This window comes from Herpailurus yagouaroundi, unplaced genomic scaffold, assembly GCF_014898765.1.
Source record: "Herpailurus yagouaroundi ecotype Mexico unplaced genomic scaffold, PumYag 28, whole genome shotgun sequence".
In the NCBI taxonomy this organism is placed as follows: Eukaryota; Metazoa; Chordata; class Mammalia; order Carnivora; family Felidae; genus Herpailurus; species Herpailurus yagouaroundi.
In genome coordinates, this window is record NW_024412376.1 from 66,989,243 (window position 1) to 67,006,884 (window position 17,642).

General features: G+C 35.8%; 1 protein-coding gene and 1 non-coding gene across 3 annotated transcripts in view; both read right to left on the reverse strand.

The window, feature by feature from the left end:
• USP53 (ubiquitin specific peptidase 53) overlaps nt 1-17,642 on the reverse strand; it is a 66,243-nt gene that overhangs the window by 37,086 nt on the left and 11,515 nt on the right. For both annotated transcript variants that reach the window (XM_040474950.1, XM_040474941.1), the window contains exons 2-3: nt 13,592-14,272; nt 2,497-2,589 (exon numbers count right to left, since the gene is read on the reverse strand). In XM_040474950.1, the coding sequence (XP_040330884.1) occupies nt 2,497-2,589; nt 13,592-13,735 (237 nt within the window). In that variant the 5' untranslated portion in view covers nt 13,736-14,272. The remainder of the gene's footprint in view (nt 1-2,496; nt 2,590-13,591; nt 14,273-17,642) is intronic.
• LOC121040424 (U7 small nuclear RNA) lies at nt 6,582-6,646 on the reverse strand. Its single transcript, XR_005795282.1, has one exon. It is a non-coding gene; the product is annotated as a U7 small nuclear RNA (small nuclear RNA).

The window sequence follows — 17,642 nt, forward strand, 5'->3', positions numbered from 1 at the left end:
TTAGATATCATTTCTTATGTAGGTAATAAACTTTTCAAGGTAATGTTTAAGATATTAATCCTACACAAGAGTGTCATTTATTTGTCATCTGTTTTTTGACTGCCTAGTATATGTGAGGCATCTTCACTAGAAAACAGACAAAAACACTGCCTTCGTGGAGTACACATTCTGGTTGCAGTAAGGGGAAGGCAAGTAACTAATTATATGTTGGAATGTGATAGACACAATAGAGAAAAATAAAGACATAAAATAGAAGAGAGAAAAATAAAGTATTATAATAGAAATAGGGATGCTGAGAAAAGGGAGGTTAATTATTACCTAGGGTAGTCAGGGAGGGCCTCACTGATGTCCTCATTTGAGGACTGGCATAAAAGAAATAAGACAGGGGGCGTCTGGGTGGCTCAGTCAGTTGAGCATTCGATTTTGGCTCGGGTCGTGATCTCACGGTTCATGAGTTCGAGCTCCACACAGGCTCGCTGCTGTCAGCGTGGAACCTGCTTCAGATCCTCTGTCCCTCCCCCATTCATGCTCTCTCTCAAAAATAAATAAAAACATTTAAAAAAAAGATTTAAAAAGAAGAGTGTAAGCTACAAAAACATCTAGAAGAAAAGCATTCTAGACAAAAGGAGTAACAATGAAAGCACTCAGATGGAAGCCAGATCTGAGAAATTGGAAGGAGGTAGCCAGTTTGGCTAAAGTGCAGTATGTGAGACAGGGAGTAAGTTTTGGAGGCAGGTAAGTGATTATGTAAGGCTATGAAAGATTTAGGCTAGACATTTTAACTATACTAGTGTTTATAACTGGACAAAATATCCAAAATTTACTGTGGTGTAAATAAAATGCGGTATTGTAATTTGATCTAAGGTAATTCTTCATCCCCTAACAATAAACCTATTTTGCCATGTTCTAAAAAAGAGAGTGTAAAATTGCCTTCTTTGGTGATTTATATTCAGGAATATAAATCAAAATAAAGCATAAAAATCGCTTTTTATTTTCTCGTATGTATGTGTGTGTAAAAATATTCAAGAATGTAAAAGAATGAAATGTTTATCTCTGAAACACGTTAATAAAATCTTAATAATCTTAGTAATTTTTAGGTAAAAGTCTCAATGACATAAATGAAATGCTACTATATACATGATTCCCTGTTTCTGTCTTTGTCTCTCTTCCATCTATTCTCATCCAAGTAGCCAAACAGATCGAGTTGAAATATTACATCTAATTAAAACAGATTATATCACTCTTCCACTCAAAACAATCCTGAGACTTCCTAAATCGCTCAAGAGGAAAGCCAAGGTTCTCACAAAGGTCTAGAAGGACGTACACAATATGGACTCCTGTTCCAGTTATTTATTGCTCCATAGCAAACCACCACAAAATGTAGATACTACAAATAACATTTATTTTGATCACAAATCATCAATTTGGGTGAGAACAGCTCGATTCTGCTCCACTGGGAGTTATCTAGGACAGTTTGAATGCTGGAACCCAGAATCATCTGAAGGTTGCTCATTACATAGAGCAGTTGATGGTGGCTGTTGGCACTACCAATCAGCTTGGGACTTCTGATACAGCTGTGGCCAGCTTGGCTTTCAGGCAGCATGGGGGCTCACTCCCAAGAATGACACCCCAACAGACAGAGCCAGATAGAAACTTTACCAGCTTTTCTAATCTAATCTAATCTAATCTCAAATGTCTGCAGCATCATTTCTGCTACATTCTATTTGATGGGGATGAATCCTTAAGGCCAGCCCATATTCAAAGATTTAGACTCCACCTTTTGATAGGAAGAGTGCAGAAGAATCTGCAGATATGTTTTAAAAAGCCACGAAAATTCACCTTACTTCTGAGCTCCCCTCCTATCATTCTCCCCCTTGCTCAGAAATCTTCCGCCACCCAGATTACCTTGAATGTGTCACACATACTCACCTTAGGACCTTTCCAGTTACTGTTTCCCTACTTGCCTGGAATATTCCATTCCGTCCCCTCTTCCAGGTTATAGTTTAAACTTTCTCAGTGAGGCTTTCCTGGCTACTTAACACTCTCTATTCTCTTTCCCTGACTTACTTCCCCTCCTTTTTTAATTATTACCACCTAACATACTTTATATTTTGCTTACTTATTTTCCCCTGCCCTACAAGAATATATAAGCTCCGTGACGTCAGACGCTTTATCAGATTGTTCATTGCTGTATCCTCAGTAACTAGAGGTGCACAAAATTCAGTAGTAGCTCAAACGTTTTATAAAATGAATAAAGAATTGTTTCAAAATAGTGAAAAATATAACATTCCTAATATTTTATACTATTTAGAATATTAATTTTCACTGTTCTTCCATAAAAGGGGGGGACCATAAAGCTGAATAAATCATATTTTAAGAATTCACCTTCAAAGCTCTAAGTCATCTTGACAATGAATTTTAATTTCAAATAAACTAACCAAATCTGTCAACTAAACCAAACAAGCTATCAAATAAAATTAAATTTTAAAAGGTTACCTTCAATGCACAAAATATACAGGCATCTCCCTGACAAACATGTCCAGTTAGAACCCGTAAGCTTCTTCGGAATATATCCAATTGCCATAAAACCTAAAAAATTGTAAGAAAAAAAACAGTGAAGAAAGAAATATAATAAAATTTTTCTTACTAAGATAAAAGACAGATTTCAATATTTTTTTAAATGTAGAAGGCTAATAACTTCTTTTAATCTCTTGTGCACAGACATATACAACCCCTAAAACTAACAGCAACTATTAAACTGCTACATACATGTAGTGAATATATATAAGATGGGTTTAGAAGACATTCCTGTTGATTCACATGCAAAAACTGACAGACACAGAATAAGAAAAAACTAATTCCTCAGTTAAGGATTTTATATGAACAGGAAACATGCGACACTGAATGGAGAACTTGGCAGTGACATGAAAAAGGAAGTGATTATAATACTTGGAACAAACTGAACTTTAGCAAGGAAAAAAATTGGAGTTGAAAGGTAGGGTGTATCAAATAAGGGTCAGTATGTAACAGCAAGAAAAAAAAATGAGGAGGCCTCTGGTCACTGTATATTGAATGAAAAAAGGGCCAGCTGTGTGGTAACAGAGACAGCACAGTAAAAAGCATCAATAAGGAGTAATATGAATATATTTGCTGCAATTATGCATTTGTTAGTTGTTACTAAAAGACAAGAACAAATAAAAACCACTGTAACTGTTTCAATAAATCAATCTAGTACTTAAAATCATTCTTAAAAAATCTGAAAAATGTACAGTGAGGATAATTTTGCCTGCTTCATTGTTGTTCTTGTAAGGATTAAATAATATGTAATACTACATAGAGTATTTAGAGGAGTGCCCAGTACATAACTGGCACAAATGCCAGCTGCTATTTGTTGCTATAATTACTATTACAAGAAACGGATAAGATCTCCAAGTTTCCCTTTAACTTTCAGTCATTTTCTCAAATAATAGAACTTAGAAACCCATTAACGAGCACTTATTTCTCCCAACTAGAAAGAAAGATTAATAAAAACAAATGATTTTAATGAGTTCCTATATTTTCAATTACTCAATAACTAAAGGTCATTTCAGAATTTCCCTTTGACAGTTGCTTTTTCTTAAAGAAAACTAATAGAATCCATTTATCTATAATAAATAATTAGGTGTTTTACAAAGCACATGAAAATGTTTAATAATTTTCTTGCATATCATACGTATCAAATCATACCATAAAATACATGGTGTTGGAATTCATTCATTCATCTACCAAGATGAAGACCATGACAGCACAACCTCGGGATGTGTCACAGCACTTTGCTTAATAATATAACATCTGAAGGCGGGCTACCTGGGTATTAATTTTGGATTTACTGCTTACCAGCTCTTGGGCTGACTTGAATAAAATATTTTCTGAAACTCAATTTTCTCATCAGTTAAATGAAGATAAAAGCAGTATTTACCTCTTAGGATTGTTGAAGGAATTAGGTAAGAGAGAATATACAGTGTTCAGGTTAAGTACCAACACACAGTAAGAACACAATAAATGTGAGCTATTAAAGATTGTAACTTTGTTTTCAGAGAATTTAAAACCATACCATACGTCATAACTACTTAATTTTAGTTACATCATCAGATAAAATTCTAAAATATTCAGCCAAAAGAAAATAGCTTCCATAATCTGCTTATAAGGCTAGAGATGTGATTCTTTTCAATGTAACTGGAATGTTTTCCAGATTAGCAAAATGTTTAAATTACACTAGATCTAAACTATAGAAAAAATATTTTGTGTGACTTCTCTATACATTATTCAGTGTAATAGTTTAACTCTTATTTTAACAAAATAGCAAAAATTATTCTAATTGTAGTTAATCCTTATCCACTTCATTTTAAAATGTTGACTACAAGCAACCAATGGGTCCAGGGAGAAATCAAAGAAAAAAATTTAAGTGATATCTTGCCATCTGCAACAACATGGATGGACTCTTAAAGGGCAATAATGCTAAGTGAAATAAGTCAGGGAGAGAACAAGAAATACCATATGATTCCACTCATATATGGAGTTTAAGAAACAAAACAAACAAGGAAAAAAAGAGCCAAAATAAAAAATACTCTTAAATACAGAGAACAAACTGATGGTTTCTACAAGTTCAATGGGTCAGGGATGGGTGAAATAGATAAAGGGGATTAAGAGTATATTTATCTTGAGCACTGAGAAATGTACTGAATTGTTGAATTCTTATATTGTACCCCTGAAACTAATACGCAAGTTAATCACACTTGAATAAAAAAACAAGGGGAATGGGGCACCTGGGTGGCTCAGTCAGTTAAGTGGCCCACTCTTGATTTCAGCTCAGGTCATGATCTCGTGGTTTGTGAGTTAGAGCCCCGCGTCAGGCCCTGTGCTGACAGCTCAGAGCCTGGAGCCTGCTTCAGATTCTGTGTCTCCCTCTCTCTCTGCACCTGCCCCATTTGTGCTCTGTCTCTCTCAAAAATAAATAACATTTTTAAAAAGTTAAAAAAGGGGGGGGGGAATTGCTTAGAAATGTGGAGTGGGGGGAACCCCTAAGACAACTGAAAATGGAAACACAACGTTCCCAAATCTAGGGTATGCAGCAAAAGCAGTTCTAAAGACATTCACAGTAATACAGGCCTACCTAAAGAAACAAAAGTCCAAATAAATAAACTTTACATGTAAAGACTCTAGAAAAAGAACGAAACCCAAACTTAGTAGAAGGAAATATAATAAAGATCAGAGTAGAAATAAATAAAAGACTAAAAAAAAAAAAAAAAATTTAGAAAAGACCAGTGAAACTAAAAGCTGGTTCTTTGAAAAGAAAAAAAAATAAATAAATAAACCTCAAACCCCAGAATTAGTTTAACAGGTGAATTCTACTAATCATTTAAAGAGTTGGTAATTATCTTTGTCAAAAATTAAAGAAGAAACACTTCCAAACTCATTCTACAGAGCCAACATTACCCTGATATCAAAACCAGACAAAGATACAGCACACAAAGAAAGAAAATAACAGGCCTACAGTTCTGATGAATACAGATGCAAAAATCCTCAACAAAATACTAGCAAACGAAATTCAACAGTACACGAAAGGATCATACACCATTATCAAGTGAGATTTATTCCAGGGATCCAAGGGTGGTTCAATATCTGTAAATTAATCAACATTATGTTACATTAACAAAACAAAAATCTTATGATCTTAATATATACAGAAACATCATCTGACAAAAATTCAACATCATTTATGATAAAAACTCTCAACAAAGTTAAATATAAAAGAAACATACCTCAACATAACAATGACCATATATGACATAGAATAACATACTCAACAGTGAAAAACTGACAGCTTTTCCTTTAAGATCAGGGACAAGACAAAAATACCCACTCTGGTCATTGTTATTCAAGAAGTCCTAGCCACTACAATTAGGTAAGAAAAGAAATAAAAGGCATCCAAGTTGAAAGGAAGTGAAACTGTCACTATTTGCAAATGGCGTGATACTATACATAGAAAACCCTAAAGACTCCACCAAAAAACTCTTAGAATGAATTTAGTAAAGTCACAAAATTAACATGTAGAAATTAGTTGTTTCTATATACTAATGAGCTATCAGAAAGAGAAATTAAGAAAACAATACCATTTACAATTGCATCAACAAAAATAAAATACCTAGGAATAAATTTAACAAAGGAGGTGAAAGACCTGTACAGGCATACCTCTGAGATATTGCAGGTTCAGTTCTAGACCACCACAATAAAGCTAATACTGCAATAAACCAGTCAAATAAATTTTTTAGTTTCCCAGTGTATATAAAAGCTATGTTTACCCTATAGTGTCATCTATTACATGTGCAATAGCATTAGGACTAAAAAACGATGTACATACCTTAATTTAAAAATATTTTATTGCCAAAAATGATAACCATCATCTGAGCTTTCAGAAAGTTGTAATTATTCTATTGGTGGAGGGTCCTGCCTCAATGTTGATGGCTGCTCACTGATCAGGGTAGTGGTTGTATAAAGCTGGGGTGGTTGTACAATTCTTTTTTTTTTTGGCAGTGGTGGGGAGGGGTTGTCTTCCAGTAAGGACTGGAAACCCTGCTAGACAAATTCTAAAAGAGCTGTAACACTCACAATTTCTTAAAATAAGACCATAAACCTTGCCACATTGCCTTCCTTTCACCAACTATTTTCATGTAGCATGCAATACTGCTTGACAGAATTTTACCCACAGAACTTTCAAAATTGGACTCAATCTTCTCAAACTCTGCTGCTGCTTTATCAACTAAGCTTATGTAATATTCCAAATCCTTTGTTGACTTTCAACAATCTTCACAGCATCTTCCAAGAGTAGATTCCATCTTAAGAAACCACTTTCTTTGCTCATCTGTAAGATGTTCTCATCCACTGAAGTTTTATGAGATTGCAGCAATTCACATCTTCAAGCTCCACTTCTAATTCTAGTTCTCTTACTTTTTCCACATCTGCAGTTACCTCCTCTACTAAAGTTGTAAACCCCTCAAAGTCATCCATGTACTTCTTCCAACCTATTAATGTTGATATTTTGACCTCTTTCCATGAATCATGAATGTTTTTAGTAACATCTAGATTCATTAGTCTTCAAGAGTATTTTTAGGGGCGCCTGGGTGGCGCAGTCGGTTAAGCGTCCGACTTCAGCCAGGTCACGATCTCGCAGTCCGTGAGTTCGAGCCCTGCGTCAGGCTCTGGGCTGATGGCTCAGAGCCTGGAGCCTGTTTCCGATTCTGTGTCTCCCTCTCTCTCTGCCCCTCCCCCGTTCGTGCTCTGTCTCTCTCTGTCCCAAAAATAAATAAAAACGTTGAAAAAAAAATTAAAAAAAAAAAAAAAGAATATTTTTAATTTACCTTGCCCAGATCCATCAGAGGAATCAATGCCTATGCCTATAGCCTTATGAAAGCTGTAGCCTTATGAAATGTTTTTTTGTTTGTTTTTTTGATGGAGTGCCCAAGCGGGGGGAGGGACAGAGAGAGAGGGAGAGAAAGAATCTTCAGCAAGCTCCATCCCCAGCACGAGCCTGATGCAGGCCTCAATCTCACCACCCTGAGATCATGACCTGAGCCAAAATCAAAAGTCAGATGCTCAAACGATTGAGCCACCCAGGTGCCTCTGAAATGTATTTCTTAAATAGCAAGACTTGAAAGTGAAAATTACTCCTTGCAGAATGGATGTTGTGTTAACAGGCATGAAAACAACACTAATCTCACTGTACATCTCCATCAGAGCTCTTGGGTAACCAAGTGCATTGTCAATGAACAGTAACATTTTGAGAGGATTTTTTTTTTCTGAATAGTAAGTCTCATTAGCAGGATGATTTGATAAACCATGTTGTAAACAATGTGCTGTCATCTTTGTTGTTCCATTTAGAGGGAATGGGCAGAGTAGATTTAACATAATTGTTAAGGGCCCTAGAATTTCTGAAATGGTAAATAAGTACTGGCTTCAATTTAAAGTCACCACCTACATTAGCCCATAACAAGATATCCTGTCCTTTGAAGCTTTGAAGCTGGGCTTTGACTTCTCTTTTCTAGCTACGAAAGTTCTAGGTGGCATCTTCTTTCTATAGAAGGATGTTTTGTCTACACTGATAGTCTGTTGCTTAGCGTAGCCACCTTCACGAGTTATCTTAGCTAGATCTTCTGGGTAACTTGCTGCAGCTTCTACATCAGCACTTGCTGCTTCATTTTGCACTTTCTGTTATAGAAAAGGCTTCTTTCCATAAACCTCATGAACCAACCTCCACTAGCTTCAAACATCTCTTCTGCAGATTCCTCACCTCTTTCAGCCTTCATAGAACTGAAGATACTTAGGGCTTACCTCTGGATTAGGTTTTGACTTAGGGGGATGTTGTGGCTGATTTGATCTTCTATCCAGACTGCTAAAACTTTTTCCATTTCAGCAAGAAGGCTTTTTCACTTTCTTATCATTTGTATTTTCACTGGAGTAGGACTTTTAATTTCCTTTGAGAACTTTTCCTTTGTATTCACAACTTTGCTCTTTGGCACAAGAGGCCTCACTTTCAGCCTCTCTTGACTTTTGCAATGCCTTCCTCACTAAACTTAATCATTTCTAGCTTTTGCTTTAAAGTGAGATACATGAGGCTGCCTTTCACTTGAACACTTAGAGGGCACTGTAGGTTTATTAATTGGCCTAATTTCAATGTTGTTATGTCTCAGGGAATAGGGAAGCCCAAAGAGAGGGAGAGACATGAGGGAACAGCCAGTCAGTGAAGCAGTTAAAACACATATATTAACCAATTAAGTTTGCTATCCCGTATGGGTGCAGTTTGTGGTGCCCCAAAACAATTACAATAGTAATATCAAGGCCAGTAATTACAGATCACCATCACAAATATAATAATGAAGAAGTCTGAAATACTCCAAGATTTTAAAAAATGTGAGTAAGCCACACAAAGTGAGCAAATGCTATCGGAAAAATGGTGTCCACAGACGTGTTTGAATATAGGGTTGCACAAACCTTCAGTTGGTAAAAAAAAATAAAAAAATAAAAAGGCAGTACCTGCAAGGTGTAATAAAGTGAAGCACAATAGAGCGAGGTATGACTGTACTCTGAAAGCTGCAAGACATTTGTTGAAAGAAATCAAAGATGACACAAATGGAAAGATATTCCATGTTCATGGATTAGAAGAATTAATATTCTTAAAATGCCCATACTACCCAAAGCAATCTACAGATTCAACGCAATGCTCATCAAAATAGCAATGACATTCTTCACAGAAATAGAACAAATAATCCCAAAATTTGTATGGAACCACAAAGACCCTGAATAGCCAAAGCAATCTTGAGAAAGGACACAGCTGGAGGCATTATGCCTCCTGATCTCAAACTATACTACAAAGCTATAGTAATCAAAATGGTATGATAAACACAGGAATACAGAGACACATAAGTCAATGGAACAAAGAGCCCAGAAATAAACCCATGCTTATATGGTCAATTAATGTATGACAAAAGAAGAACATACAATGGAGAAAAAACAGTCTATTCGATAGTGTTGGGAAAACTGAACAGCTACATGTGAAAGAACGAAACTGAACCACATTTACACAACATACAAAAATAACTTCAAAATGGATTAGAGACTTGAATGTGAAACCTGAAACCATAAAATTCCTAGAAGAAAAGATACGCACTAAGCTCTATCTGATATCAGTAATACTTTTTTTGGGACCAATCTCTTTAGGCAAGGGCAAAAAAGCTAAAATAAACAAATGGGATTGCATGAAACTAAAAGCTTTTGCAGAGCAAAGGAAACCATCAACAAACCAAAAAAGGAGGACGCCTGACTGGCTCAGTTGGCAGATCATGTGACTCTTGATCTCAGGGTTGTAAGTTTGAGCCCCACACTGGGTGTAGAGATTACTTAAAAATAAAAAAATATTTAAAAAACAAAACAAAAAGGCAGGGGCACCTGGGTGGCTCAGTCAGTTGGGCGTCCAACTTTGGCTCAGGTCAGGATCTCACAGTCTGGGAGTTCGAGCCCCACATAGGTCTCTGTGCTGACAGCTCAGAGCCTGGAGCCTGCTTCGGATTCTGTGTCTCCCTCTCTCTGTGCCCCTCCCCCACTCGTGTTCTCTCTCTCTCTCTCTCTCTCTCTCTCTCTCTTGCTCAAAACAAACACAAAAAGAAAAAAAAAAGGCAACCTAATTAATGGGAAAAGAGATTTTCAAATCATACATACGATAGGGGGTTATCCAAAATATATAAGGAACTAATAAAACTTAATATCAACATCAACAACAACCCAATTAAAAATTGGGCAGAGGACTTGAATAGATATTTTTCCAAAGAAGACATACAGATGGCCAACAGACACATGAAAAGATGTTCAACATGGAAATGCAAATCAAAACAATAAGATATCATTTCACAAGTATCAGATTGACTATTATCAAAAAAGACAAAAGAATAACAAGTTTTGGTAAAGATGTGGAGAAAAGATAACCCTCATGCACTGCTGGTGGGAATGTAAATTAGTGCGTCACTACTGAAAACGGTAAATTTTAATAATGTCTACTTTTAGTAATTTCTTACAAGACATACTCCACAATTTATTTCTCAGTGGTTTTTAAAAATATTCATCAAACTGCATAACAACGTTTACATTCTGAATTCTTAAAAATGAAGTCAGGCTTTTTCTAACAAAATCTATTTGAATAATTGTTTTGTTAGTAAGGATTGGCTTTGAAAATTAGTTTACATGGCACACATTTTAACATCCGGGACAACAGATCTCCTGAATTGAAGAGACAGAGGTGGAAATTCAGGGACACCAAAGCAGCTAGAATTGGCAGGGCAGAGAACTGCAGAGGAGAGAGCTGCACAGAGCAAATACCAGAGCTCTACAGAGGGTCCCCTTTGAGTATTCAGGCAATACTGTGAGGAAACCACCTATGGCTGGGGAAAGAAGTATTCCAAAAGATTAGAGGGGATAGTGCCCAGAATTCAAACCCACCCAGGACAGTGCCTGCTCCCAATAGCCAAAGTTGAGTGCTTCATAATTCACAGATAATTGATTAAAGAAAGAAGGGTCTTGTCCAGTAGTAGATAAATTAATCCTAGATTAAACACAACTCTGGGACTACCTGACAAAGCTTAAAAGTAAAATGATCAAACTGTTTCCAAATAAAGTATACCAGAACAAAGTTCAAGAATATTTCTAGGAATATAAAAATATCCATCACCCAACAAGATAAAACTCAAAATGCCTTACATCCAATAAAAAATTACTAGACATTAAAATAAGAAAAAAATATATTCCCAAATGAGGATAAAAACCAGTTGAAACCCATAATTTGCAGAATGACAGAATTAGTAGACAAGTACATTAAAACAATAACTATATTTCAAATGTTCAAGATGCTATAGAAAAGGCTGAACATGTTAAGTATAGACTTCAAAAAGATTTTTAAAAGACCCAGATCAAACTTCTAGAGGTAAAATTACAATGTCTGAAATCAAAATACGCTGGATGGGATTAACAGATTAGACACTGCAAAGGAAAGGATTAACGAAGTTGAAAACATAGTAATAGAAACCATACAAAATGAAATCAAGAGAAAGAAAAAAAGATTGAGAGTGAAAATGAAAAGAGCATCAGTGGGCTGTGGGACAACCTGAGGCAACCACTTTTACATATAATTGGAATCCTCCAAAGGAAGAGAGAGACAAAAAAGTTTGAAGAAATAATGGTTGGGGAGCCTGGTAGCTCAGTCAGTTAAGCATCCAACTTCGGCTCAGGTCATGACTTCATGGTTCATGAGTTCAAGCTCCGCGTTGAGCTCTGTGCTGACACAGTCAGAAATAATGGTCAAAAACTTTCCAAGTTTGATAAAAATCATAAACCCACAGATGTAAGATGCTCAATAAGCCCAAACACAAGAAACATGAAGAAAACTATGTTGAGGCACATCAATATCAAATTGCTTAAACTAGTGAAAAAAAGAAAATTTTATAAGGAGCCAGAGAACAAGGACACGTTACATACAGAGGTACAAAGAATGACAGTTTTTCATTAGAAATAATGCAAGCCAGAAGATAAAGGGCCAAAATCTTTAAAGTACTGAAAAAGAAAAACTGCCAACTTAGACTTCTTTAATGAGTAAAACTATCTTTCAAAAACAAAATTGAAACATTTTTTTACAGACACACAAAAGCTGAAAGAACTCATTAACAACAGATCTGACCTACAAGAAATGTTAAAAGACTTCCTTCAAGGAGAATAAGTGATACCCGGATCTACACAAAGGAGTGATGAGCAACAGAAACGGCAATAACTACGTAGAGGAGTATAAATAACCTTCATGGTACAGAGCAATGGAATGTTCATTTAAAAAAATATATAGCCACTGGAATATTTATCCATTTTCTGTACCATGTAAGTATACTTTACACAACTACATACTGCATTTTGGAAGCCAGAGAAAAGGACAGAAATAGAGAGAAACATATATATATATATGTTTAAAAAAAAAAAAAAGACCTAGAAAAGGGTTAACAGAAAAATATTTGTGATAGAAGCCCTTTCTCACAGCTGATTTAATTAAAAGCATTTCGGGGCGCCTGGGTGGCACAGTCGGTTAAGCGTCCGACTTCAGCCAGGTCACGATCTCGCGGTCGGTGAGTTCGAGCCCCGCATCAGCCTCTGGGCTGATGGCTCAGAGCCTGGAGCCTGTTTCCGATTCTGTGTCTCTCTCTCTCTCTGCCCCTCCCCCGTTCATGCTCTGTCTCTTTCTGTCCCAAAAATAAATAAACATTGAAAAAAAAAATTAAAAGCATTTCATTCCACGTTTTTTTGGTATACAGTATTTCCCTATATCCAGTGCCATTCAATAAATATTTTCCTGCACTTCTCATAGCACTTAATGCCAGTGGGATCTTTAGGCCAGGGAAGAACAGTGACTACCATTTAAGGGTCCCAATGTATATCAGAATGCTGACAGAAAAGCAAGGTTAGTACATATTTGCTAATTAAAAGAATTTCAACAAGGACTGAAGCAAAATGGATTAATTTTCAGTTCCACTAAAATAGTGGTGTCTAAATTATGATACCACAGAGACGATTTAAGGCCGCAGTGGAAGGCGAAGGGAGTTTGAATCCTGAGAATTAACTGTGCATTCTCATTTCAACCCAGGCTATCTATGGGGATTCCACTAGATTCCTTTTAAAAGAAAAGGGGGGGGGAATAGATTAGTTGATTCAAAAAAACTATTTTATGTATTTCAGAAACATATTTTTAACTTACTAAATAAACATTTTAAGTCAAAAGATGTTTTTATAGCATAGATATACATTATTCTGTTGCAAAAACATTCCCATTTATATTAAACAAATAATATTCACTTCTGTTTATAATTAAAAAAAATGCCAAGCCAAAATATTTTTGATACAATTAAAAGTAATATTAAAAAGGCTTTCCAGTCAATAATAACTTTACTCTTAATTTACAGTATAAGAAACATTAAACAAAGGATTTCTTGAAAAGCACTTTTGAAAATTAAACAAGAAATTATGGTCTCACCTGTACAGCACTATTAAGAAAGCAGCTGTTTTGTCCTGGTTCATTTAACAAGCCTTTGGTAGGGGCTAGGGACAGCATACTTCCAGGCTGATAAGCTTTTCCAAGATTGCCACCAGGTTTCCGTAAGAATTTCACCCATGCCATTTTCAAGAAACTCTGTTTACATTAAAGCTAAGAATTATATATTTTACATGATATTTCTGATGATAAAAGGGATGATGTCTTGAATTGTCCACTTAAATTCAATGCAGTCAATTATAATAACATAAGTTTCCAAGTCCATATCTTTCCTGTTGCTGTAAATTTTTGATGACTTTGTCAAGCAAAAATAGGGTACACAAACACTGAAGTTCTAAAAAAGAAAGCTATTTTAAACATGATCTTAAAATTTTTATATGTGTTTAATTTTATAAGAGAGTTGTATAGTTAAGGTAAAAAAAAGATTTTTTTTTTAAACTGCTAAAAACAATGTCAATGAACAAATAATTTTCTTTGAAGTACAAGCCATTTGTCTTGATGATTTAAAAACCAGATGATACAAAAAGATGTTGAGTTCGCATTTGGCACGATTCCTTTGGTCATCTGTTTTCCTTATGTTTTTTTAATAAGAAGATTCTCTTTTCCAGGTGAAGTTATCAAAGGTGACTCCATATTTGTTATCAACGTGACTTCAAAGCAAATCTACAAGAAAGAAAATAAATGTTTAAATAAAAGTAAAGGCTAATCAAGAAAACTGCTACCTTACTATTTGAACACAAATACCGAATATATACCCAAGGAGGATTATAACTAATAATGTTCTAAAATATAAAAATGAAAACATTATTCTTCATTAAAAACTTTTAAAAAATACCCATGTGACATCAATCACAACCTACTTGAACATTTCAATGGTGAGTGGTTTCATAAGGAAAATATTTTACAGAAAACTAGAATTAAATTAGATCTCAGGTAGTATTTTCAAAAGTACTAACTTTGTTGTCAACACTAAATTGCCTTGTTTATTAAAACAAATACTTATACAGACATTCTATGTTATCTTTCTTACACAGAATCATATCATTTTCCCAAGAAACCCAGGAGATTTTACACAAATTGATATGCATTAAATAACTCAGAAGAGGGGCGCCTGGGTGGCTCAGTTGGTTAAGTGTCCGACTTTGGCTCAGGTCATGATCTCGTGGTTCGTGGGGTTGAGCCCTGTGTTGGCTCTGTGCTGTCAACTCGGAGCCTGGGGCCTGCTTTGGATTCTGTGTCTCCCTCTCTCCCTGCCCCTCTCCCACTCATGCTGTCTCTCAAAAATAAATATTAAGAAAAAAATTTTTTAAATAAAAAATAAGTAAAATAACTCAGAAGAAACCTTAAATTGATAAACAAATCCTGGTGAACTAAAGTAAATTTCTACATTATTCACAAATGCATGTTCTTGACTAAAAGGACTTTAAATTTAATTAAAAGCAATTATCACTGAGGTGCCTGGCTGGCTCAGTCAAAAAAGCGTGCAATTCTTGATCCCAGCGTCATGAGTTCAAGCCCCAAGTTGAGTGTAGAGATTAGTTAAATAAATAAAATTTTAAAATAAAACAAGTATTATTAATAAGTTTTGTTTAATCAATTAAATTTCCTTCCTATATTCATTCACTCAACAAACATTCACTGAGCCAGGTATTCCGCCAGGCACTGGACTAATAATGAGGAAAGGCAGACAAAAATACAATGAGTAACAACTTGTAACTTGTACTAGAAGAGCTATGTGCTGAGTGCTAACAGAAAAACAATGCAAGGAAAGAGGGTGGAAAATGCATATAACGTGAGACAGTTTGCACTTTTAAACAGGATAGTCATGGAAAGTCTAGTTGCGAATTGTTGCCTTTGCACAAATGTTTGAAGGAGGTGAAGATACCACCTGGGAAAAAGACATTCCGAACACAGTGAATAGCATGCTTAGCATGTTGGGAAAATAGTAAGCTATCCAACGTGGCAGGAGAAATGTGAACAAAGAACAGACAAGATGAAAAGGAGGGATGGGAACAGATCATGTGGGGCACGGAAAAACCTCTGTGAGGACTTTGGCTTTAAACTCTTTTTCAAAGTATAAAAACCTACAAAAGAATGAGATAGATCAGTTCAATACCAATGGTCAAATGCCCACTAAGGAAAGCATTGAGGAATAAAGAAGCGTCTTATCTAAAGAATTAAAGCCAGGGCTTACTTCCAGCCCAACATATTAGCTCATCACTTACTAGCTGTTTGGTCTTAGATAAATCCTTATCCTCTCTGATTTACAGCTTCTTCATCTATAAAATGGAGATAACAATAATAGCCCCAATTAACATAGATTAAATGTTTCAAGAATTCTAAAACACTATACTATGTTAGTTGTTTCCTTTTTAACTCTGTGGATTGCAACCTTCCCTAAAGTGATCTAAATGATCCCCAAATATTTAATATAAATTAAGTTTTTAATAAATGCATAATATTACAACATAAAAGGAGCTCTACATTGGTAGTAAATTTGTATTTTTAATGAAAGAATCCTATTAAAATGATATTCTTTCATCATTTACTAGGCACCAGGTTTGCATCATGAACTGTGCTTAAGTATATAAAACAACCCCTCCCTTTAATGACCTTACTTTGGTGAAGGGCAAACACACAAACAGATAATTTTAAAATACTGTGGCTTCCACTCTTGTGCAAGATGTCAAACTAGTATATGCCCTCTGCTCCCTAACCCCAGCCCAAGTCTGGAGATTATACAAAAGGAACAGGTAGCCAAATGAGAAACAGGAAGAAACCTTAAGGACACCAAAGTAACTGGCTTCTAAAGTGGGAGGGAAACAGCAGCTAAGAAACAGAGAGGGACAAGTGCTACAGACTGGAAAAGAGCTTTCGAGTTAGGACCTTTTCCTTTCTTCACATTGCTCTCGGCAGAGAATTCCCACCCCACACAATGCAATGAAACAGGAAAGTTCAGCTACCACACTAGTGCCATCTGGAGTGTAAGGGAGATTATAACATTATAACAACAGGAAAGCACTAGAGCACAACCAGTTTGGGAACTGGTAACAAGTACGGGGACCTGCAAGGGCCCTGTGTGTTCTTCTCTCATGCCTACTTCACAAATAGAACAGAGATTAGTAGGATCTGGAAAAAATCATGCCGCTAGGCTGGGTAACAGTTCTCTCAGGCTGCATCACTCCAGATCAAGCCCCTCTACTCACATCCCACCTCTACTCACTGAAATCATTTGAATAAACACAAATGAGAGTTCACCCTTCTCATGTAAACATTATTAGTTTGTAATTTGGTTGTACTCCAGGAAAAAGATAACCAGACACTTGAGGAGTAGCAGCAAACTGAACATTTTACAACATAGGAAACAGAATAAACAGACCGAAGGGAATACAAATTTAAAATAAACAATTAATATCCACCAACTGAATATGGCAGCTTTTTAAAATACTGCAATTTTGCAAAAGAATGACTTAACTAGCAAAATGGATAGAAGTGAAAACCATATTAAAAAGCAGTAAGCTCAGATCAGGAAATTTTCCTGCAAGTACTAAAAAAGGAGTAAAGAAGTGGAAAATATAAACATTTCAAAAAAGCTAAAAGGCATGAGTGAAATCTAAAACTATCAATACTATCTAAAAGAATTCCCAGAAAAAGTAAATTGAGTAAACACCTTTAAAAATGACTATGATTTTTGCACAATTAAAAGCCAAAAAACTCACAGACAGAGAATACATAACTCAAAAAAATCCACACATGATGTGGGGAAGGAAGTAGGATGAAAGTTATGAAGGCTTAAACTGAAAAGAGAGAGAAAAAAGAGATTTTCAAGCCCATTTATTGGCAAACAATAGAAATGGAGACACCTGGGTGGCTCAGTTAAGCGTCCGACTCTTAATTTTGGCTCAGGTCACGATCCCAGGGTGGTGGGATTGAGCCCTGTGTCAGGCTCTGTGCTGTGTACAGCCTGCTTGGGATTCTGTCTCCCTCTCTCTCTCGGGGGGGGGGGGGGGGGGGGGGGGGGGGGGGGGGGGGG